At 47.4% G+C, this 25,108-nt stretch overlaps 1 protein-coding gene across 1 annotated transcript in view; it reads left to right on the forward strand.

The window, feature by feature from the left end:
* The first annotated feature begins 779 nt into the window (after positions 1 to 779).
* LOC130119338 (C-type mannose receptor 2-like) overlaps positions 780 to 25,108 on the forward strand; it is a 47,410-nt gene continuing 23,081 nt past the window's right edge. The window contains 15 exon segments of the mRNA XM_056287800.1: positions 780 to 999; positions 11,032 to 11,193; positions 11,196 to 11,333; positions 11,336 to 11,452; positions 14,513 to 14,634; positions 14,636 to 14,687; positions 15,593 to 15,757; positions 16,499 to 16,612; positions 17,741 to 17,884; positions 17,998 to 18,189; positions 18,922 to 19,076; positions 19,221 to 19,325; positions 23,141 to 23,256; positions 23,400 to 23,551; positions 24,864 to 25,081. Coding sequence (XP_056143775.1) covers positions 876 to 999; positions 11,032 to 11,193; positions 11,196 to 11,333; positions 11,336 to 11,452; positions 14,513 to 14,634; positions 14,636 to 14,687; positions 15,593 to 15,757; positions 16,499 to 16,612; positions 17,741 to 17,884; positions 17,998 to 18,189; positions 18,922 to 19,076; positions 19,221 to 19,325; positions 23,141 to 23,256; positions 23,400 to 23,551; positions 24,864 to 25,081 — 2,076 coding nt within the window. The 5' untranslated portion in view covers positions 780 to 875.

The raw sequence follows: 25,108 nt of genomic DNA on the forward strand, positions 1-25,108 counted from the left end.
GCGGTGGGTTTTCTCCGGGTGTTCCGGTTTCCCCCACCATCAAAAAAAAGGGCACGCATGCTAGGGTTAATACTCCTGTCTTCGCCCCTGACCGAGGCATGGCAAGACGACGTGGAGTTGGTCCCCGGGTGCTGCACGGCGGCTGCCCACTGCTCCTAGCCACACAGCTAGGATGGGTTAAATGCAGAGCATAATTTCCCTACAAAACAAAAACACAAAAACAAAACAAACAAAAAAACAATAAGGTGGATGTTTGGTAGGTGGGAGTCATTTCTACCAATGTTTGTATGGCCGCAAGGTAAAGGATAAAAAAAATACACACCAATTTAACTGTCGAGTTCATGATTAGCATGGCTTCTTTGGGATTGGCATTATTTTATAATAATGCTAAACATTTTTTTCTCCCTTTGTAGCCCTTTGGGCACAACCAGTCTCAACAAGATATCCTGCAGGAGAACACCATTTTGAAAGCAACTCAAACCAGTTGTAACATCCCAAAATATTTCATTGTACCTATGCAGACAGTAAAAATTCGAGTTTGTTTTTCATTTAGTGTTTTTTTTTTTTTTTTTTAGGGCGGTGAGAGGTGTTTTCCTGAGCATGCATTGGAGTCTGGATCTCTTTTAACTCTGGGCTACCTAAAATCAGACGTCTTAAGTAATCATCGCGGTTACAAAGTGGAGCCCAAACGCATCGGCGAGGCGTGATGTGATGACGCAGTTGTCGATCCATTCATGAAGCAGTCGTCGGCTTGCCCCGCAGACACACGGCAGCGTCGCTCCAGTCTCCAGTCTCCAGTCTCCGCTCTCCAGTCTCCAGTCTCCGGCCGCCCCGCCACTTGCTCCGGCTCAGCCTCTTTACTTGTGCGGGTGATCATGCTCAGCAACGTCCACCACCGAAACAAGAACGCGCGGAGAACATGGACAAATTGCCCACCTTTTTACAAATGCACTTTATATTTATTCATCTTGAGTCTGGAACTTAAGAGGAGTTTTTCAGGTAAGAAGTGTTAACTGTTGCTCCCCCCCCCCGTAGCCGAGCGAAGCACATTTCCATTCATGTAAGCCTCGAAAACCGCTTAGCGTGAACATTTCGTGGGTGTACGTGGACTCGTTAGCCACTTTCCATGATGGTCCGCAATGTCCAAATCATCCTGCACGGGTTTTTTTTACGTGTGAATTTTCTCAAGTTGATGTCTGGTATGCCACGAACGAAAGTCCGAATTGTGAGTGGAACCAGATGTGGACAGAGGAGGGGGAAGGGTCTTGGGGTCATTTTTCCTATTGTCTCTTTTCTGCTGCTTTCTAAACTTTTTTATTTTTTTATTTTTTTGGAAGTTAGCATCAGGCGTATGGATCAAGGCCATGCATTTTTGGGTTTATTTCTTTTTGGCCTGTTCTCGTCCCGGGTGTCTATCTTAACCTACTTAACGGTGTGAAGTTGCACAGGCTGCGGCTGCAGCAGCTCCTGCAGGCAGCTGTGACCCTCCGCGCTGTCGTGCAGGCTGTAATGAACCAGTGCATACCGGAGCATCCCCGTTTAGTCTGCTGGGGAGGCAGACAGGGACCATAGCATACTGGCCTTATCTTTGGATGCAATAATGAAGTCGGTTTTGAAACCGTTGTATGTACACAAAGTGGGCCGGGGGGGGGGGGGGGTCCATGAACTAATAGAGGCCCAGCTAAATAAATCTGGACCTTCTTTTTGTTTTTAAAAGAGGGCCAACGCTCTTCTGTCTCGAGGGTCAGGGCATAGAGCTGTTAACAGCATGTCATGTTGCTGAGGGATCGATGATTTTAATTAAAAGGTTGTGGTGGACACGTATTGGGGACAGAATTCAACCCAGGAACTAAGGGTTAAGTCATGGTTGCCCTGGCAGGTTAACGCAGGGTTAAGTTATGGTTGTCCAGCCAGTTTTCTGGTTATTCTTGCCACCTCCGCTCAGTCGAGCTGTGGGTTTTGTTTGTCTCGCTGATTTACCGTGGATTAAAGAAAGTTGCCTACACGGCTAAAGTGTGAACCTACGGTCTTCTCCGTTCCTTCGGCTCTACACTGGTGACCCCGACGTGATTTTCGGATAAGTTTTCTGAAACCACACACATTATGGCTACGAACGCCGTTGCAATTAAACTGCCGGAGTTTTGGGAGTCTTCCGCGGCTACATGGTTCGCGCAGGCTGAGGCACAGTTCGCGCTCAGAGACATAACAGCAGACGAGACCAGGTACTACTACGTAGTGGCAGCGCTGGGGGGCGCTACGGCTTCCAGGATAAGCGGTTTCATAACCAACCCACCGGCCGATGGTAAATACGCCGCACTTAAAAATCTCCTCCTTGAAACTTTTGAACTGTCAGCAACGGAGAGAGCACGTCGCCTCTTCGCAATTCAGGGCTTGGGAGATGGCAAACCATCGGAGCTAATGAGCAGGATGTTAAACCTACTGGGTCAAGAAAAGCCATGTTTCCTGTTTATGGAGCTGTTTCTGCGCAACATGCCGCCCCACGTCCAGACTGCGCTCGCTAACTCCACCATCACTGATCCCCGTGAGCTGGCAAAGGAGGCTGACCGATTCTTCGTCGCTACACAACGTTCCTCCCATGCCGGGGTGCTGGCTCCTACCTTCACTGGCCCCCCGCCGACATCGCGGGCGTGGCCCGACGGTGGCGCCACAGCATCAGACCGCTACAAGCCCTCTGGACTCTGTATGTACCACGCTCGATTTGGTGCGAAAGCTAAACGGTGCCGTTCCCCCTGCAACTACAGGCCGACGGGAAACGAGAGGGCCAACACTCAGTAGTGGCCATGAGTGTTGGCGATACGAGCAGGCTACTCTTCATCCTCGACACCATCTCCGGTCGGCGATTTCTTTGTGACACGGGCGCACAGAGAAGCGTGCTCCCTGCTACTGACGTCGACATCATGGGCGGGGAGCGGGGCCCCCAGTTGGCGACGGCTGACGGCAGCCCTATCCACACCTACGGCGTGCGGTCTGTAGAACTGTGTTTTGGTGGACAACGTTTCACGTGGGAGTTCGTCATGGCCAATGTAACGCTTCCCCTCCTCGGAGCTGATTTTTTGTGCGCTTACGGTTTGCTAGTGGACATTCAGAACAGCCGTCTGGTCGACGCCTTAACCTTCTCCTCCTTCGCATGTACGCGGAGGGAAGCGGCCTATGCAGGTCTAGCCAACTCTCTCTCAGAGGCAGACAAGTTCACCCGCCTCCTCGCTGAGTTCCCTGACCTCACCCAGCCTACCTTCTCTGCACCCACCGCTAAGCATGGGGTGGAGCATCACATTGCTACGAAGGGGCCCCCGGTCTACGCCAGAGCCAGGCGTCTCGACCCCGCCAAACTCGCCATTGCCAAGTCTGAGTTCGAGCACCTGGAACGCATGGGGATCATCCGCCGCTCTGACAGCCCGTGGGCGTCCCCACTCCACATCGTCGCTAAGCCTGATGGAGGTTGGCGCCCATGCGGGGACTACCGCCGACTAAATGACGCCACCACGCCTGACCGCTATCCTGTCCCGCATATCCAGGACTTTTCTGCAAACCTGTCTGGCAAATGCGTCTTCTCAAAAGTCGACCTGGTCCGTGGTTATCATCAAGTTCCCGTGCACCCCTCAGACATCCCCAAGACAGCGGTGACAACCCCATTCGGCCTATTTGAATTCCTACGAATGCCATTTGGACTCAAAAACGCGGCCCAGTCCTTTCAGCGGCTGATGGATTCAGTGCTCCGTGGCCTTGATTTCATCTTCGTCTATTTGGACGACATACTCATCGCCAGCGCCTCCGAGGAAGAACACCTGTCCCATCTTCATGCCCTCTTCACACGCCTCAGCCAGCATGGGCTGATCGTCAACCCGGCGAAGTGCCGGTTCGGGCTGACAGCCATTGATTTCCTCGGGCACCGCATCACTGGGGACGGGGCAGTCCCCCTGCCCTCAAAGGTGGAAGCGGTGGCGGCCTTTCCGCGCCCCCAAACAGCTCGTGCGCTCAGGGAGTTCATCGGGATGGTGACATTCTACCACCGCTTCATTCCTCGAGCCGCCTTTATCATCCGGCCACTGTACGAGGCGCTGAAAGGCATGTCCCCCAACCAGGCGGTCGACTGGACAGCAGAGCGGGACCGTGCGTTCACCGAGACTAAAGCTGCGCTCTCCCAGGCTACCCTGCTAGCGCATCCTTCACCTACAGCACCTATTTCCATAACCACGGATGCATCGGACTATGCTGTTGGTGCGGTTCACGAACAGTGGGTGGGGGGGGCTTGGCAGCCTTTGGCCTTTTTCAGTCGCCAGCTTACACCCCGAGAGCGCAAGTATAGTACTTTTGACAGGGAACTCCTCGGTCTCTGGCTCGCCGTCCGGCATTTCCGTTTCCTGCTAGAGGGCCGCGAGTTTACTGCATACGTGGACCACAAGCCCCTCACGTTTGCCATGTCCAAGACGGCCGAGCCATGGTCCGCTCGCCAGCAGCGACAACTCTCCTACATTTCGGAATTCACTACCGACATCCAGCACGTCGCTGGTAAGTCTAACCAGGTAGCTGACTGCCTGTCTAGGGCAGTGATTGGAGCGGTCCACCTAGGCCTTGACTATGCACAGATGGCTGCGGACCAGGCCACGGACCCGAGCATCCTCCGTCTCCGGGCCTCCGACACGGGGCTCCGCCTGCAGGACGTTCCTTTCAGCGACACAGGTGTCACCCTCCTGTGTGACGTCTCCACAGGACAGCCCAGGCCCATCGTCCCGCACAGCTGGAGACGCCCCGTATTTGAAGCTGTGCACGGCCTCTCTCATCCAGGCGGTAAGCCATCCGTGCGCCTGACCTCTGCTAAGTTTGTGTGGGAGGGACTTAAGAGAGACGTGAAAGCGTGGGCCGACTCGTGTGTTGCCTGTCAGCGGGCTAAGATACACCGCCACATTAAGGCGCCCCTGGAACGCTTCGCAGTGCCGGAGAGACGATTTGACCATGTCCACGTCGACCTGGTTGGTCCCCTACCCCCCTCCCATGGGTTCACCTACCTCTTCACTGTGGTGGACAGGACTACGCGCTGGCCTGAAGCTGTTCCCCTGGCATCCACGACGTCTGCTGATGTGGCCCGGGCTTTTATTGGGTCGTGGGTCTCACGTTTCGGTACGCCTTCCGACCTTTCATCTGACCGTGGGCCACAGTTTACCTCAGAGCTATGGAATGCTGTGGGTGAGGCTCTGGGCGTCAAGCTTCATCGCACTACCGCCTACCACCCTCAGGCGAACGGCCTATGTGAGCGCTTCCACCGGTCCATGAAGGCTGCGCTTCGGGCTACTCTCAAGGACTGCAACTGGGTTGACAAGCTCCCATGGGTCATGCTGGGCCTGCGGACCGCCCCGAAGGAAGACCTACAAGCCTCCTCTGCGGAGCTGGTGTACGGCACGCCGCTGCGAGTCCCAGGCGATTTCATGCCCAATGCAACGCGTCCCTGGTCAGCTGTGGACCAACGAGCCTCCTTGCTGGACGGGGTCAGAGCTTTCACACCCGTCCCTACCGCCCAACACGGCGCTCCGGTGTCCCAGGTGCCCCCAGGTCTGCAGTCAGCGGACTACGTGTTCATCCGTCACGACGCACACCGCCCCCCTCTGCAACCCCCTTATGACGGCCCCTTCCGCGTCCTGGAACGGGGAACTAAGCACCTGGTGGTGGATTTTGGGGGCACGGCCGAGCATGTTTCAGTGGACCGAGTTAAACCCGCACACCTGGACTTGACGCAGCCATTGGAGTTAGCCCAACCTCCTCGTCGCGGTCGTCCCCCGGCTCCGCCTCCTCCCCCCGTGGAGGCCCGAGCTGCCTCTTCTGCTCCTCAGGCCGACCTCCACAGGCCCGCGTCAATGCCTCCCACAGACACTCCGGCCCCTGTTATCCGGAGCCGCCGCGGACGGCCTGTCGTCCACCCGCGCCTGCCTGACTTCGATTACTAGGGCGAATTCTGGGGGGGCTCATGTGGTGGACACGTATTGGGGACAGAATTCAACCCAGGAACTAAGGGTTAAGTCATGGTTGCCCTGGCAGGTTAACGCAGGGTTAAGTTATGGTTGTCCAGCCAGTTTTCTGGTTATTCTTGCCACCTCCGCTCAGTCGAGCTGTGGGTTTTGTTTGTCTCGCTGATTTACCGTGGATTAAAGAAAGTTGCCTACACGGCTAAAGTGTGAACCTACGGTCTTCTCCGTTCCTTCGGCTCTACAAGGTCACCTTTTGACCATTTGTATGGAATGCTGTAGGTTTAAAGGGGAATAGCTTTGCATCTTTTTGTGTCTTTTAGACACATAGCCTAGTCCTTTATGAAATGACACTTTAGGCTGTTTTAACTTTTTTTTAAAATTTCGTTTCATTTACGTAGTCGGTTTCTTTTGCCCCCTAATCTGTGATACGTCATTGGTACATTATGGCACATCATTGAAAAAAGAGACCATTCTGAGACTCTGCATCTGGTTGGTTGTGTGACCAAGCTTATTTGGTTGTGAAAGGTTATTGAAACAGTGCATGTCTGTTATTTATCATAGCTGCTTTGGTACTGCTTTGTATTTGATATGTCACACAATAAGTCTTGGGTTCCTTTATTTTGACTTGAGACAAGTGTGATCACACCAGATACTTTTTCTGTTTTTCTCATAGGGCATTAGAATAATATTTGAAATTTAATATTTGAATGTCAAGCTCTAAAATTCTGTGATTGGGTAATAAAATCTAGACTGCGATGCCTTATAACTGCCATTATGCTGGGTTTAAGTGTGAAGTCATGGAAATTATTGGCAACATCATTTCTTTCTCTCTCTCTCTCTCTCTCTCTCTCTCTCTCTCTCTCTCTCTCTCTCTCTCTCTCTCTCTCTCTCTCTCTCTCTCTCTCTCTCTCTCTCTCCCTCTCTCTCTCTCTCTGCCTCAAAAAGTATAGTTTTCACCATGGTTGCAAAATGCAAAAATTAAAAAAAAAATTGTCAGATATCCTCTCCTCTTTATCTCCTTTACATTTCAGTTGTGGTGAAACCTATCTACTGATCTGTTACCTCAGAAGCCAACCAAAAAAAAAAAGAAAGAAAAAGAAACAAACACTTCATTCTGGAATTTCCTGCCTATTTGTTGGTGGCTCTTTTGTAACACCAAACAGTTATAGGCGTCTTTTTTATGTCAAACATCTGTCAAAATAAGAATAAAAAAGTTTTAGGAAAAACATGTTGCTCCTCGGTATATATCCGTTTCAGCTGGCCTATTTGCTGTCCAGTTACTGAACAGACTTGGAATACCAGTGAGTCTAACCAAGACATGAACTCATCCAATATTACAGAGTTTGCAGAGGCCTAAATACCTCAGAATAGACAGGACGTGGCCTCCTCACCCTTCCTCACTATTCCAGCCCTGGACCATCAATGTCCATTCTCAGCAGTCACTCTCTGGGAAACCTGGTCCAGAAACGGGGCAGATTAGGAGGTGGAGCTTCTGGGAAGATCAGCCTTCTGTGGCTCATGCTGCCAGTTGTTCTTGGCTGCAGGTTTTAAGCCTTTCTCTTGAGCAGGAAACGGGCTTCGGCATTGAAAAGGGGGTGACAGGGCAAAGAAGAGGGGTAGGGTGGAGGAGATCACAGCGGGGAAGCTGTGGTGGCTTAACTTTCACAGGGCTCAATGGTTTAAAGTTAATCTGGAATTCTGCACTCTTTGATTTCCCTGGAGGTTTTTTCTTTCTTTCTAGATCAAACACGGCGTTATATCCCTTCCATTGTGGATTTAAAACTTCGACTGACATTTTGTTTTTGTCCCTGGAAGCTGAGTTTTGAGTTGTGTAATGGCATATTAATGCTGAGCTTACATGAGTGTAATTCATATATCCAGGATACTGGGTGAATTCACCATGTGATGTAAGATTTTAGCAAACTGATGCTGAGTTAAAAGACCTTTGACCACAGAAAACCAGTTCCCTTTTTTAAATGGCATCGATTCTCACTACCGCAGAGGAAAATGACAGAAAGATTTCGCATGGCATTCATGCCTTGCTAGTAAACTGCTGTATGGGTTCCTAAGTCAAACATTATGCTTGCCAAAATCAGTACGTCGTAATATTAGCGAGCCAAGTAATTATATACTATTTAAAACGCTGTACAGTTTTAAGAATCCTTGTACGTGATAATTTTATTAACTTTTGTGGAAAAATGATAGTATAATTGCACGGCATGGTCAAATTACCATTTAGCTGACAAATGAGGACATATCTCATGTCTTATGGTTTGATATGGAGTATCAGCGTTTCAGGAAAATTGTGAAATATCTGGGTGCAGGAGTGAACAAAAGGAATGACTCAAGTGAGGGACTGAAGTTGATTATAGACATCAGTCGGGACACCGTCTCAGGCCTGCTGATGGATTTAGTGCATTAAAACTTGACTTGGGCGCCTGGGTGGCATAGCGGTCTATTCCATTGGCCTACCAACACGGGGCTAGGTCGGGCGTCCCTACAGACAAATTGTCTGTGTCTGCGGGTGGGAAGCCGGATGTGCGTATGTGTCCTGGTCTCTGCACTAGTGCCTCCTCTGGTCGGTCGGGTGCCTGTTCGGGGAGGCGGGGGGACTGGGGGAATGGGGGGAGTAGTGTGATCCTCCCACGTGCTACATCCCCCTGGCAAAACTCCTCACTGTCAGGTGAATAGAAACAGCTGGCGACTCCACATGTATCCGAGGAGGCATGTGGTAGTCTGCAGCCCTCGGCAGAGGGGGTGGAGCAGCGACCGGGACGACTTGGAAGAGTGGGGTAATTGGCCAAGTACAATTGGGGGGAAAAAGGGGGAAAAAACAAAAAACAAAAACTTGATCTCCATTAGGTCAAGTTTTAACACACTAAATACAACAAACTGAGTTCCCACAGGAAGAGATCTTTGCTGCGTGCAGTATTTACTTGCAGCCTGTTGTGGATTATGTTGCATCAACTCTAGTAAAATCATGGCTTCATGGAGGGACAGTCACAGAGACCAGAGAGATGCTTCCTGCTTGTTAGATCCTAGTTCTGTTTTTTCTTTCTTCTTCACTGACGGAATTTAAATATTTTTTTCCACAAGTGTATCACTGGCCAGCACAAAATCTCATCCTTGATTTTAATCTTTATTGCGTAACAATTATCTAACAGTAACAATCCTAACAACAGGGTGCTACAGTAAAATGGGTGGCTGCATAGCAGAGCAGGGCGGTAATTATATCTGATTACACTGTACAGGGCTCTTCCAATGTGAGCTCTCAGTGCTGACAAACCTTTCAGCCATTATGTTCTAAACTACATTTGCAGACGTGGGGAAGTTTGTGACCCACAAGCTGAAATTAGTCCTCAGGAAACCAACGACATATTCTGAGCACAAGAAGAGGGCTGTGTTGACTGTCTACTTAAGATTACAGTGGTTTTATAATGCGTTTGAAGAAATTCTATTGTCTCAATGTCCATAAAAGCAACTAGGGGGTTTTTCAGCATCGGTTCATTAAAGAAGTAGACATCCTGAGATTTTCCTTTGGTCAGCTGTCTGAGTGGACTGAAGTACCCCCCCATACGAGAGTTCTATTTTCATCCAAATATCCAGTGGTCTTTCACACCTACCCCACTTCCTGGCCCCTCCCGGGTCCTGTGGAGTAGGAATGCTGAGGGTCTCACTTTCTCACTTCTTCTCACTTCTGGGTCTCAGATCCTGTTTGTTTTTGGGCTTTTCAAGCCTTCATACTTTTGAAAGTACTTCAATTTAGACTCACTGGCGCTGCATGTCTGTTCTCCTCTCTCTCTCTCTTGCGCTTTCTTTCTCTCTCTCTCTCTCTCTCTCTCTCTCCTCTCTCTCTCTCTCTCTCTCTCTCTCTCTCTCTCTCTCTCTCTCTCTCTCTCTCTCTCTCTCTCTCTCTCTCTCTCTCCATCTCTTTCTCTCAATCACACCCACTCACAGAAACTGACCATACACAGACACATGTACAAACACACACGAGACAAACACTGAAGTATTCATAATTCCAGACTGCTCACACTCCATCCATCCACCCATGCATTATCTATCCTCTCTTAATGCACCTTCCCCATCTTCTCATAGAATAAGAAGGAAAAATGAAGATGAGAGAAAACCACATATTTTTGGGGAACGGTGTTGGGATTTTGTTCCTGAAATTCCAGTCACTGTGGCTGGATGTCAGCCAGTACTGGAATGCCTCAAGTTCAACTTTTTTTTCGACTCACTCATCATTTTGTTACCGTTATATTTATTTTGCTAAGTGTATCATGGCAGCACGGCATAATGAAAATACCACATGGCTCTGTCAGTTAACACCCTGCAGACAGTTGTAGTTTCACAGAGAATCATATCACAGCAATATTGAAGTAATGCCGATCCAACCACAGTCTTCCATCCCAGGTGTGAATGAGAGGAAACTCAGTTCTGGGGCTTCAAATTAGGAACTGTTAAAAAAAAGATTGAGCTATGTCATACAGCATGTGTCCTCCCTGTAGTCACGATGCAACTTCCCATAGTAAGAATTTCTATTTGTCTACCCCAAAACCTTCAACCGCTGCGCTCCCCATGGTCAAACCACAACTCCAGCAATGTGGAGAGAGGCCATTTCAGGTCAGACTTCTGTAATATAGGGCAAATATCTCAGATTTTATTATTTGAACAATAATGCTGGTGTGATTTTTAATCTTGCATAAATGACCATATGAAAAAACAACCATATCTGCACTGACTTCTCACATGTCACATTGCAAACTCTTGAAAAAATGGAGTAGGTTAAGGGATGTCTGATGCTGAAAGGAATTGCCTTCATTTGTAGATGTTTTCAGTAATGTTAGAGGAAATTAATACTACTGCTATTTGTTATTGAAGGTACATCCAAGGCCCTAAGTCAAATGGACAAGCCAGCTCTATGCCAGTAAATCCATTAACAGTGATATTGATTTGGCCTGTTCTCGCTCCACATTAGCAGCTAATATGGAATCCTGTTTTGATCAGCATTATTGATTGATGCCGCTGTGCCCATCTCTCTGTACAGAGCCGCTGGGCTCTGACGTGTTTTCTTTCTTCCATGAGGGGGCCCAGGGTTGCTTGGGGGTGCGGGATCACTTGCTTTACCTGTCACCATCCTGCGAGGCAGATGCCCAAAGCTGGAAGTTTGTGAGTCGGGGTCGCCTGTTAAACCTGGACTCCTCCCTGTGCCTGGCCTCACCATGGGCAACGCCAGCTCTCGAGGGGAGAGATCTTCGCTGGGCATGTACACCTGTGACCGTGAACCTCTAAGCTGGACCTGGCACTGTGGCCAGGTGCTGGAGAGCCTCAATAAGTATCTGCCCTCGCCAAACTGCCAGCTTCTGCTAATGCCTCTTCGTACTCCTCCCCTGTCAGGCCTCCTGCAGAGGGGCTCAAGTGGAGGCTCTATGGCGATGAGCAGGACCTGTGCGCAAAAACATACCGAGGTATGAATTCACACCAGGTTCAGGCAAATGTATTACATCATCAGGATAGTTGGTGGTTTGGGCAGTGTGTTTATGTGTGATCCAGTTCATGTCACTGACACATTTACAAAACAAAAACTAACTGAAAAGTGTTCTGTTTTACTGTGGGATAAGTAAGTCTCTGGTGCAAATGACACAGCCACATCTGTTCAATGCAGTAACGGATGAATTAATTGATAAATGAATAAATGATTGAATGCAGAAAATTGTTGCCTCCAAGGAATCTTAGAGGACAACTGGCTGCCAGCCCACTAGAAAAACCAAGGCAAACAATTCGTTATTTTTAAACTGAAGTAAACATCAGAAATGTCCCAGCAAGTTGAATCAGTTCATCTGGACACGACGTTTAGTGGCAGAAACGTTTCATAACTCATCTAAGTGACCTCTTCAGTCTCAACTGACTGCAGGTATCCCCACCCTTATAAACAACACGACTGAAACTAACGATCAGTTTCATATGCAAATTGCCGTGATCATTAGCTAGAGACTAGAGTTACAACGGCCATGTGTTCTATTCACAGAGGATTTGGGAACGTTTGCAATCATGGCATTGTAAGATGGCGCCAGATGTACTCTTAGGCCACCCGGTTCAGGGATGGTCGTTCCCTCTCCACATCACGTAACGCACTCGTTTACATTATGATAGAAAAAGTCGATGTATTGTGTTAGTCCAACTAAAACTGTACTTTTAAGATGCATGTAAACGTGTTAGTCAGACTGAAATCGTACTAAATCGAATTTCTTGAAGTTGCACTAACACACCTGGATAATGCGGCTGGGGATCGAGTTACTCTGGCATGTCTACGCTTCAATCGGCCCCGAGCTGGCCGAGGCGTTCTGCGCATGATCCATAGTTCCCGCGGCGGTCTTTCAGCCAATAGCATCCAGCTGAAAGGGCATATCGCCACCTACCGTACCGGGGTCAGACATACTTCCGTCAATAAATCGATCCTCCCCCGGTTCTACTGGGACAACGCTGTGATTGCAAACATTCCCAAAGCCTATGTGAACAGCAGACATGGCCATTGAAACTCTAGTTAATGGTCGAGGTAATTTGCATATGAAGCCGATCGTTGGGTTCGGTCGTTATGCCACTGTATTGTTTATAAGGGTGGGGACACCTGCAGTCAGTTGAGACTGAAGAGGTCACTTAGATGAGTGATGAACGTTCCTCCTACTAAATGTCGTGTTCAAATGAACTGATTCAACTTTTTGGGATTTCCTTACCTGGATCATTGAGCATGCATCAAGACATCAGAAGTGTCTTTGTCCTCAAGTATATTTGTATTTCTATATAATTGTATTTCTCAGGTTAGGTTTAACTATGGGAGTTGGCAGCATGTGTGTCAAATCAAACCTACATCATATACAAGTATTTGTCATTGACACATCACATTGTAGGACTAGGAGCCTCTAGTTAACAGCCTCTGCCTGACTGCAATTAAAACCAGATCTGTCATTAACTCAAGGCTAGAAAATCCTGTTACTTTATTCTTTATAATTCCTCACCAACGTTTCCTTTGCTTTTTTGTGGCAAGCGCAATAGTGCAATGACATTTTAACTCTTAAATGCCTCTCCTCACAGTTTGCTTTGTGTATAAAACACATGGTTGTATAGGAATTCCTCTGATGTTAGTCAGCAATGACCATTGGGCAGCTCCAGTTGAATCAGTCAGTGTTGGAGAGGAGAGGTAAAACAGGGAGGGAGCATTTGAAGTCTTTCCCTCCTAGTTTAACATGTCTGCCCTACTTTCCAAAGGGCCTAGTGGAGGTACCCAGTGTCTTTTGGTAACATTACTACTCTTTCAGTCTCTCCTCCCCCGCTCACTCCCTGCTCTCTGCCTTTCAGCCCCTCCTCCCTCCCTCCCTCTCTCTCTCTCTCTCTCTCTCTCTCTCTCTCTCTCTCTCTCTCTCTCTCTCTCTCTCTCTCTCTCTCTCTCTCTCTCTCTTCTCTCTCTCTCTCTCTCTCTCTCTCTCTCTCTCTCTCTCGTCTCCTCTCTCGTCTCTCTCTCTCTCGCTCTCTCTTTCTCTCTCTCTCCCTCCCTCTCCCCCTCTCTGCACACTCTTCTGTACCAATGGAATTCAGAGTTGCTGTGATTTGCAGAAAATCAGAGAGGCCATTGAATCGTGCAGAAAGTGAACAGCACAGCATAGCCGTGCATGCCTTAGCTTTGTACTAAGGGCTTACCGTAGTGATAGTGTGCTATGCCACGGATGATTTAAAAACTGCACTCAGAGAGACTATTGAGATGTTTTTACACCTATGTCAACTTTCAGCTTGGATGTTGCATGTAAAAGTCTTTGCACTGAAACATGTTGTTTTGCACTTTAAAGAATATTCTGTCGTTCAATCTGCAATCTTTCAACCTGAAGCAAAGACGTAAAATGTAACCCTTTCTAACATACTTTGTTTATATTTCTTTGTTTAACCATTATTAGTAGAGTATTTTGCACTAACTGATGAGTTGTTAAATACACTTTATATTTGGAAGTTTTAAATAGATTTATTGTGTTCATACAATTAATGCATTTTATGAATAAAGCAAGTTTTCAGAAAAACTGCAGGCTATTACATTTCTGGTTTACTAAAAAAGCAACTTAAATCTAATTATACATGATTTTAAGGCCACAGAATATTGTAGAAACCGATAGTTCACTACAGCAGAATTTGGAAAAATCCACTACAGAATTCGACCCCCCCCCCCCCACAAATTTCTGGTATGCTGATGACAGTCAGATTTGTTAGCTCATAACTTCATTTCACCTTTGGCTGTGAATGCTTGCAGATCTTGTCTCAAAAACCTCATCATTGAAACAACATGTGAACGAGCTTATTAAACCATGGGTAAACCAGCAATTTCACTGGTTTACTATTTTATATCACCCTGTGTTTTTCCAAAGTTTGATGATTACACAAGCCGTTGAGAAAACAAATGCTGAATTTCAGTTCACCAAAGTCAGCTGGCCCCTTTCTGTGCTGCTGCTGGGACATGAAGCCTCTCTACTGTTGTTCTCACATAGAGATCTACACCATCCAGGGGAACTCCCACGGCCGGTCCTGCCACCTGCCCTTTTTATATGATGGGCAGTGGTTCCACACCTGCACCAGCGTTGGACGTGAGGACGGTAACTTATGGTGTGCCCACCACCTCCGACTACGGCAAGGACGAGCGCTGGGGGTTCTGCCCTGTCAAGAGTGAGTCATCACTTCCTATGCACGTGTCCCTGCAACCTTACACCCACATAGTGCAACCTCTCACAAAGCAGACAAACAATATATTACTGCACATTACTGTAATTCAGACTTTGTATGTTTCTTAGAAGCATCATGCTTTGATATTTGAATAAAATTTACACCTGTTGGGCGTCCGGGTAGCATAGCAGGCTATTCTGTTGCCTACCAACACGGGATCACCGGTTCCAAATCCCAGTGTTGCTGCGGCTTGGACGGGCATCCCTACAGACACAATTGGCATGCCTGCGGTTGGGAAGCCACATGTGGGTATGTGTCCTGGTCGCTGCACTAGTGCCCCTATGGTCAGTCGGGTGCCCGTTCGGGAGGGGGGGCAATAGCATGATCCTCTCACACGCTATGTCCCCCTGGTGAAACTCCTCACTGTCAGGTGAAAAGAAGCGGCTGGCAACTCCACATGTATTGGAGGAAGCATGAGGTAGTCTGCAGCCCCCCCCCCCCCCGGATCGGCAGAAGGGGTGGAGCAGCGACCGGGACGGCTCGGGAGAGTGGGGTAATTGGCTGGATACAATTGAAGAGAAAAGGGGAGGGAAAAAACTAAAAAAAAGACAAATATTTTTTGCATCTTTTACATCATTGAACAGGATAACTTTGGTGTAACATGGCTTTATTGTTCTAAGACTAAGATTACTTTGTTTTCATCTTTGCTGGAAGTACTTACTTCAAAAAATAAATTCAGAAATTAATCTCTCTCTCTCTCTCTCTCTCTCTCTCTCTCTCTCTCTCTCTCTCTCTCTCTCTCTCTCTCTCTCTCTCTCTCTCTCTCTCTCAACTGATCACTTTGCTCTCGTTTCCTCTGTTCCTCCCTCCATTCACCTCATCTTTTCATATGTGCCTCTCAATGTCAGGCAACGGCTGTGAGACCTTCTGGGAAACTGACCCGCTGACAGACAGCTGCTACCAGTTCAACTTCCAGGCTACGCTGTCGTGGAACGAGGCTCGTATCAGCTGCCAGCAGCAGGGGGCAGATCTGCTCAGCATCACCAAGCTTCACGAGCAGACCTACATCAATGGTAAGGTGCATATACAGAAATACACACACATGCACTTAGGCTAGTACACTTACGTGTAAATTCATATGTCTGAGTTCAGGGGAAGAATCTTGAGCTGAGTTGTTAAAACTTGCTTTTTAATATTAAAATCCATGTTGGACGTGTTTACGCAAGGTTTTCAAGAAGTGATTCACGTCCTTATTCTGTTAAATGTGTTCTGTAATTACCAGTTTGTGGTAAGGCATATATCTGGTATCTGGGGTATGCTTTTTATGTCACAGAACTCGGGCGTAGTAGTAATATTCAGAGTCTCCTCTGGATCACATATGGTCAGGGGAAAATTGGTGAGGAATTTTATTTGCCATTCATCGGAACATCACCGTGGTGTTCTTAATGCGTTACTGCACAATTGAATGCATTATTTCAGCGAAAAACTGAAATACGTACGTGTCTACATGTCAATGAAAAGACACCAGTCCTGGATGAAATCTCAACCAATGTGTACAAATATGATAATGACGTTTCTGATGTTTCCTGTTGAATTCTGCCTACATTGCTGCCGGCAATTTAAATCTTCTATAGGCATGCAGTCCCAAATGCTTACATGTCCAAATTCATTTGTCCACCGGCTTGTCACACATGCAAAAAAAGAAAAGAAGTGTGTGTTTCAAAGATTAGGAAGGCTGAGAGCACCGGGGGGGGGGGGCTTTGATGTTACTGTAATTGAAGGTATGTAAGGCAGGTGTTTTCCTGCTGTGCCAGGTTTACTGACTGGCTACAGTGCTGCTCTGTGGATTGGCCTGAATGACCTGGACATCGATGGAGGCTGGCAGTGGGCTGACTCCTCGCCCCTCAAGTATCTCAACTGGGAGCCTGGTGAGACTATTAAAACAGTATGCCCTCTTTTCTAATATAAGCATTGTTTTCCTTCTTGTGTGATCATTTTTTAAAAGTTCAATTTTGCTGGTAAGTTTCCCTGAGCGCACTCGCCCTTTTATTAGCAACACACCAATTAACACTCATGCATTTCCCGCTTCCAGTGTGGGAAGATGGTGGCGCGAATTCACGTTTGCGGCAGCCTCACCCAGTACCGTCCATGCAGTGTCTTGGTCCACATTTCTGTTTAAGTTTGTGTTTTCGTTTGATGGCTGGGAGAGCTGGCGCTGGATCGGCCAGGAGAGCTTGGTCTGCTGCGTCCTGTGGGCCCAGGGACCACAGCCCTGCCTGGAGCTATGACTGAGGAGGTAACACCGAAGGTGGTCTGAAGGTGGCCTGGAAGCGAGACAGGCTAAGCTAACTGTTAGCCCTTGCAGACCAGCAGTTCCGATAACACAGAGGGCGGTCTGGCGGCAGGCCTTGCCTGTTGTTGACTGTGGTGTTTTTGGTGTCATCGGGAGGAGTGCGAGGAGGTCTGTCGAGGGTTTCTGGCTGGGAGAGCTGGTGCTGGATCAGGTGGGGGAGCTTGTCTGCTGCTCCGGTGAGCCCAAGGACCACGGACCCTGCCCAAAGCTGTACCCGAGGAGGAAGCATCGAGCATGGTCTGACAGGACGTGGAAGTGGGGCAGGCCAAGCTAACTGCTAGCCCATGCAGACTGGCAGTTCTGACAGTCATCCTGGCTGGCGTTGGTTCCCATGTGGAGTGATTTTTTTTTATAGTTTGGATGCATTAGTTTGTATATATGTGTTAGTTTGGATATTGTGTTCTTGAAATTCTTGTAGTTTTTGGATGTGTTTTTGTTGTGTTTTGTGTTGCACTGCTATGGGCTGGGGAAACGATATTTCATTTAAGTTCATGTTCGGAAGTACATGAAATGAAGTGACAAATAAAGTGTTCCTGATTCCTGATTCACCCGTAGTCACACCAGGTGATATCCACTGTAGCCACAGTCCTACACAGCTGGCCACTGAGAATGTCCGCGGTCAAGTGGCTTGGTCAAGGGCACTTTCAACAGCAGTAATGTTTAGTTTAGAAGAGTGTTACCTAACACTTGTCTCTTCTTCAAGATCAGCCAAACCATGCTGAGGAAGAAAACTGTGTTGTGATCAGGACTGAGTCATCGGGCCACTGGCAGAACAGGGAGTGTTCTGTAGCCCTGCCTTACGTCTGTAAGAAGAGACCCAATGCCACCCTCGATCCCTTCACTACCGGTCGGTTCGAAGTTCTCATTTTGAATAATTTGTGATTACTGTTTTTTTTTCTCCTAAATTATTGTTTGTTTTTTTTTTGTGCTGATATGATTTATCTCTGTGGTGGCTGACAGACTCGTGGGCAGATGATGAGAAGTATGACTGTGATGTGGGCTGGCAGGCCTTCCAGGCAGGCTGCTACAAGCTGACCTCTGAGAAGACAGACTGGGACCAAGCACAGAAGATCTGCCAAAAGATGGAGGCCAATCTAGTCAGCATCCATACCTTACCTGAGTTAGAGTTCATCGTACGCAACCTGAAGAGAGGTGATTATCCCCAGCTTCTACATTACCTTTTTATATCACAATTCTGTTAAAGCTACACCCTTAGGCATCCAGGGAGCATGGCAGTCTATTCTGTTGCCTACCAACATGGGGATCGCCAGTTCGAATCCCCGTATTACCTCCGGCTTGATCAGACATCCCTACAGATGCAATTGGCCATGTCTGTGGGTGGGAAGCCGGATGTGGGTATGTGTCCTGGTCGCTGCATAAGCGCCTCCTCTGGTCGGTCGGTGTGCCTGTTCGGGGAGGAGGGGGGACTGGGGGGAATAGCATGATCCTCCCATGCACTACATCCCCCTGGTGAAACTCCTCACTGTCAGGTGAAAAGATGTGGCTGGTGACTCCACATGTATCGGAGGAGGCATGTGGTAGTCTGCAGCCCTCCACAGATCGGCAGAGGGGGTGGAGCAGCGACCAGGGTGGCTCGGAAGAGTAGGGTAATTGGCCAGATACAATTGGGAGACAAAACGGGGGGGGGGGGGGAGCTACCCTGCCCTAACTTAATAAAAAGAAAATCTTTTCAAATCACTTCATTCTTTATTTTTCTCACATATTTCAGTCAGTCCAGTGTTTTTGTTTGATAGTTCCTGAGGTCTCTATTGGACTCATATGGCACAATAGTTTTTGTTGCTTAACATCTGTTCTGTCGTAACTCCAAACTCCATCCCCCCTTATTACCATCCTTGTTCTGTGGTCCATCCTGTCTTCTGTTAGATATTGAGGAGCTATGGATAGGACTGCACGACCTTGATATTCAAATGGACTTCCAGTGGACTGACCACACACCCGTCATCTTCACCTACTGGCACCCGTTTGAACCCAATAACTTCCGTAATATCCAGGAGGATTGCGTCAACATCTGGGGACCTGTGAGTGACCCCTGAACCCCAGTTCTGACCCTTGTTGTCTCGGGACTTTCATCATCTCCCTGCAATGAGTCCAACTGCCAGCGAGTCTCTCCCATTTGTTTATATTTGACAGCTCTTTGTGTTTGTATGTGCTTACGTATGCAGGAAGGCCGCTGGAATGACAACTCATGTAATATGACTCTGCCGTCCATCTGTAAGAAACCAGGAACAAAGACAGACGGGAAACAACAACACAACGAGTGCAAACAAGTACTATTTGTTCCCTGTTTGTACTAACTTCCCTGCTTTATTCCTGTCTCTCTGGTCTGTTTTTCCCTGCACCATTCTCGGCTCTGCCCTCTTTGACCAACACTCACACTCCTTTCTCGTAGGATCCAGCCTCAAAGATCTGGAATTATCGCAAAGGCAAATAAATGCAGCCAGACAGCAGTTATTTTTAGATTTTAGCCAGTCCCAATCACGCTAGCTGACAAAAACGCAAAGACTGCACAGTTACAATGTTACAATGTTACAATTACAATGTTACAATTTCATTTAGCAGACGCTTTTATTCAAAGCGACGCACATCTGAGAGTTAATACAACACAAGCAACGATCTAGTCAGGAGGCAACAACGCAAGTAAGTGTAGCGAAAACTAGGTTCAAGTCCGATAGGCCATAGGTGTCAACAGGCAGTGCACAAAGGCAATGCATAGGGTGCATATTTTATATTATATTATATTACTGTATCACTAATCCTTTTGCAGTTGTTCCTTCTAACAAATGACACAGTTCTAGAACCTTTGAGTATAAACAAGTTGTTAGTTTAGTTATAAACAAGATGATTAATCAATTAACAATTACCTAACAATAATTAATAACATTTAACAAGTTAGTCTAATTATGAGCAAGTTAAGTTAGTTTAATTATAAACAAGTTCAGTTAAATATTCCCCATGTTATAGATATTCCCTATATTAAATATAATTAATATTAAATGTATTAATATATTCCCCATATTAAATATTCCCTATATTATCCCCTGTGATGGTCTGGCGCCCTGTCAAGGGTGTCTTCCCGCCTGCCGCCCAGTGACTGCTGGGATGGGCTCCAGCATCCTGCGACCCCAATTGGGATAAGCGGTTTGGATAATGGATGGATGGATTCCCCATATAAGATTGAACCCCTGCAATCACTGCTCTCAGATGCAGTAAATTCTGTCTTTCCTCCTTCCTACAGTGTAAACGTGTCCTGATTCCAGTTGCAGACAGTTAGCAGAGGGGTTTAACTATTATTGTAAATATTTTGGTCAACCTCTCACCCCTGCCCCCTCTTCCTGCTGGATCTTCTCTCAGTCGCTCACTCTCCACTGGCACATTTCCTGTCTGTGACCATGGTATAACTCACTCCCCCAGGGCCAGGAAGGTCACCAGACACCCCTCGCCCCAGATAGGCTGCGCGCACACACACACACACACACACACACACACACACACACACACACACACACACACACACACACACACACACACACACACACACACACACACACACACACACACACACACACTTTTCATTGTAACCCACATGTACACAAAGTAATCGATATCACATCTGTTAGGCCCATCTTTTTCTCTGTATGATTTCACAGTCCATATTCTCTCTCTCTATTAATATAGGGTGCACTCACTCTTTGTGCATAGTTGTCTGTGGAAATGTTCACTAAATTTTAATTTCAGTACCAGATTGAGATATATCTAAACCTGAACGTTTAATTTTTTTAGCAATGACCTCGTGCAGCTCATGCAGAATGTAATTGAAAATGAGAAAGGCTTTTTTTTTTTTTGCTTTCCCCCCCCCGTTTTCTCCCCAATTGTACTTGGCCAATTACCCCACTCTTCCGAGCAGTCCCGGTTGCTGCTCCACCCCCTCTACTGATCCGGGGAGGGCTGCAGACTACCGCATGTCTTCTCCAATACATGTGGAGTCGCCAGCCGCTTCTTTTCATCTGACGGTGAGGCGTTTCACCAGGGGGACGTAACGTGTGGGAGGATCACGCTATTCCCCCCAGTTCCATCTCCCCCCCTGAACAGGCGCCCTGACCGACCAGAGGAGGTGCTAGTGCAGCGACCAGACACGTACCCACATCCGCCCCCCCCCACACAAACACACAAACACAGCCAATTTTGTCTGCAAGGACGCCCGACCAAACCAGAGGTAACACGGGGATTCGAACCGGTGATCCCCATGTTGGTAGGTAACGGAATAGTCTGCTACACCAGTGGTTCTCAACCTTTTTGGGGTCCTGGACCCCCTGCGTATTTTTGATCTACCCTGAGGACCCCTCCACCTGATCTTGGGGGAGGGGGGTTGCAATTTGTAGAAACAGTAGAAACTGCATTTTAAATTGCATTATAGCATTTATTCACTCTTTGGGGCAAAAATAAGAGCTTTCAGTTGTAACTTAGATTTAGTTAACAAAACAGAATTCTTATGCAGTAACTTTCAGATATATGTAACAAAACAGAATATGTATTCAGTAACTTTCATATATATGTAACAACAGAATTTTTATGCAGTAACTTTTAACAATGCAAACGGGAGCGAGATCTCTTATTAAAATACAATAAATTACACTTGTGAAAAAGATGTAATTAGCGAAAAAAGTCCTGTTACCCTTTATAGTTTAGGTAGATAAAGGTCTCAGTCACATTTGAGTAAAATAATCCTATTTCTATAAATGTCATAGGATCTTTTTTTAAAGATATTTTATTTTCATGGACCCCTTGCAATTACACCACGGACCACTAGGGGTCCGCGGACCCCCGGTTGAGAAACACTGTGCTACACTACCCTTGGTCTACTATTTACAGACACAATTGGCTGTGCCTACGGGTGGGGAGCCGGATGTGGGTATGTGTCCTGGTCGCTGCACTGGTTCTTCCTCTTGTCGGTCGGGGCGCCTGTTCGGCAGGGAGGAGGAACTGGGAGGAATAGCGTGATCCTCCCATGTGGTATGCCCCCCCCCCCCGGTGTCAGGTGAAAAGAAGCGGCTGGTGACTCCACATGACGGCTCAGAAGAGTGGGATAATTGGCTGGATCCAATTGGGGAGAAAAGGGGCGGAACCCCCCCTCCCCCCAGAATTAAAAAAAAAATTTTTTTTGACTCATGCATGGATGAATAATTTGTTTTGGGTTTTTTGTGGTGTAACTTTCTCTCTCTCCCTGGAGAGCATGGTATCCTTGGTGGTCATTTAGGATGGCACAGGCTTATGTAGGGGTATGGTTTGAGCAGACGAAAAGGACTGCATCTTGTACACTTCATGCAACATGTCAAACAACAATTATCAAGACACACTTCTCATCTATTAAAGATAATCAAGTCACATGATCCTTGAAATGTTTACCAAAAATGATGTGATCCAGGGATAGGAGGAGGGGGAAAGGACAGTACTAAGAAGATAAGGGCAGTTTAACGGTGCAGAGACTCCCAGACGGCTGGAAGTCTTTGAGGTTTCTGTTTGGCTGCCAGAGGTGGTTGTGCAACAGTTTGAGGTTAGGCTGATTCACACAAAACTGTGCACACACTGTCTCTGTTTTTTTCATATTCCTTCACAATCTCACCCCTCTTGACCTTTCGAGCATTGGCTGCACTCTTCGTCTGTACACGTCTACAACTTCACAAGCTGGCAGGAGAGATTTAGGTCAGGGAAAAGCTGTTTCTTTGTGCCTGGACTTGTCTTGGATTCTCTGTGTTGTGTTATGGCGTTGCTGTGTTGCAGGGCTGGTTTAACAGTCCCATATCTGTTTAGACTCCATCTCACGTAATCATTTGCATGTCTATATTTTCCTTAAATACATATTAAATAGATCTATTTGTATCTTAAAACCTTGTCGATTTTGTGAACTAATCCAGAGCACTTTTTTTTTAGCAATAGCCCACGGGATCAGTTATACCAAGAGGGACACACCCACACACACGTGTATACACACACACACACACGCACCACATTCTACTGAGTCAGATATTATTTCTGATCGTTTGATCCCTATAATACCGCTCCTCATCCCTCTGTTCCTCCTCAGGGATGGAAGTGGCACAGTCCAGCCTGCTACTGGGTGGGAGAGGACAAACTCACCTTTGACGAGGCCAAGAAAGCATGTGAAGAGAGTGGCGCTGCCCTGGTTACCATTACCAATAGGTACAAACTCAGACACATACACACACACACACACACACACACACACACACACACACACACACACACACACACACACATTAAGACACTGAAACTGAAACACATTCCGGTGCTACCTCGCTCATAGACTCTTTCATTCTTTTAAGGTTTGAGCAAGCTTTTCTCAGCAGCCTGGTGTTTGGACGCTCTGGAGAGTCCTTCTGGATCGGTCTTCATGACAGAGGCTTTCAGGACCAAGCTTTCCACTGGCTCACTGGAGATGAAGTTTCCTTCACCCACTGGAACCGAGACCAGCCAGGTCAGCATTAACTCTTACTGTGTGTGTGTGTGTGTTTATTTACACTTGTGTGGACATAATGTCCTAATAAGAATAGTAAAAGTCCAGACCAACTACCTCATGGGGATTTTTTAGGTCACCATGAGGAAAAGGGTTATTTCTGGGTGAGGGTTTAGGTCAAGGACTAGGGGCCCCCTCTTGGAGTCAGGCCCGCGAAGGGAGCTCGCTGGCGAGTGTCTGGTGCCTGGGCCTTGGCCCATGGGGCCCGGTCGGGCCCAGCCTGAAAAAACAACATGAAGCCACCACTTCGTGGACCCACCACCCGCGTGAATGAGCATTGGGGTAGGGTGCAATGCAGGCCGGGCGGCAGCCAAAAGCAGGGACTGGGGCATGCCGACTTCCGGCATTGCAGACTGGTCCAGTAGGACCAACCGGGAGGAGACACTGGGGTAGACCCAGAACTTGCTGGAGGGACTACATGTCCATTCTGACCTGGTAACGGCTTGGGATCCCCCCAGGAGGAGCTAGGGGGCGTTGCTGGGGAGAGGGACGTCTACAGTGTCCTACTTAGCTCGCTGCCACTGCGACCCGACCCTGGAGAAGCGGCTGAAGATGAGAGATGAGAGAGGCTAGGGTTACAATTGGGGTTATGGTTAGGCTTAGGTATAGCATTAAAGTTAGGCATCAGGCTTAGTATTAAGTAAGGCAAAAGGTCTTTTCAGGGACACATAACAATGGTCTAATTTTAGTAAGAAATACTAAGCACCCGTTAAACTGGTCAAATAAAAATAAAATTGTCAAAGCCACTCATAATCTGCACCTGTTGTTTTCATATTTGTAGCCAAAAGAAACAAAAACATTCAAAATTGTATGCTGATATCCAAATTTGGATACAAAAAAGACCAGGAGCATAAATGGCAAATTTGGTAAGTCTAGGGCTATTGTGGAATTTTTTAGATCCATGATATCCATAATGTTAAAAGCCCAGCCTATTCCATCAGGATTCCTTCCTGCTCTCAAGGTCCTAGATAAGCTGGAAGAACCACTTATGGACCATCTTTTCCTTCCTCTTTCTGTATAGTATTTAGTTTGTAGCTGTTTCAGGCTTGTTCATTAAACAGTTAAAATTAATAGGAAGCAGAAAATCACTGTTCATTAAAAAAAAGAAAGCGAATTCGCTGGTAAATGATTCTATTCCTGTCTTCAAGGAAAACTCATCACAAAACTCAGATGTATACTGATCACTGTTGCTCCACGTCATTATTCCATTCCAGCTAACATCAGTTCTGTTTGCCTGACGCAGTGCCCTTCCTTCACCCCATGTCTGTTACAGCCACCATCCAAGGGGGCTGTGTTTCCCTGGCAACAGGTTCCGCAACGGGTCTGTGGGAGGTGATGGAGTGTGCATCGTCACGTGCAAAGTTCATCTGCCGTGAGAAGCAGGATGCATCTCTGAGTCCTGAGCCCCCTGCTCCTCTGCCCACCCCCAGTCTCACCGGCGCCTGCCCCAGCGGCTGGAAGAGCAATGACAAATTACGTTATTGTTACAAGGTACAGCTCAGCCATTATAACTTCAAT

This window comes from Lampris incognitus, chromosome 10 (assembly GCF_029633865.1).
Source record: "Lampris incognitus isolate fLamInc1 chromosome 10, fLamInc1.hap2, whole genome shotgun sequence".
Classification (NCBI taxonomy): domain Eukaryota; kingdom Metazoa; phylum Chordata; class Actinopteri; order Lampriformes; family Lampridae; genus Lampris; species Lampris incognitus.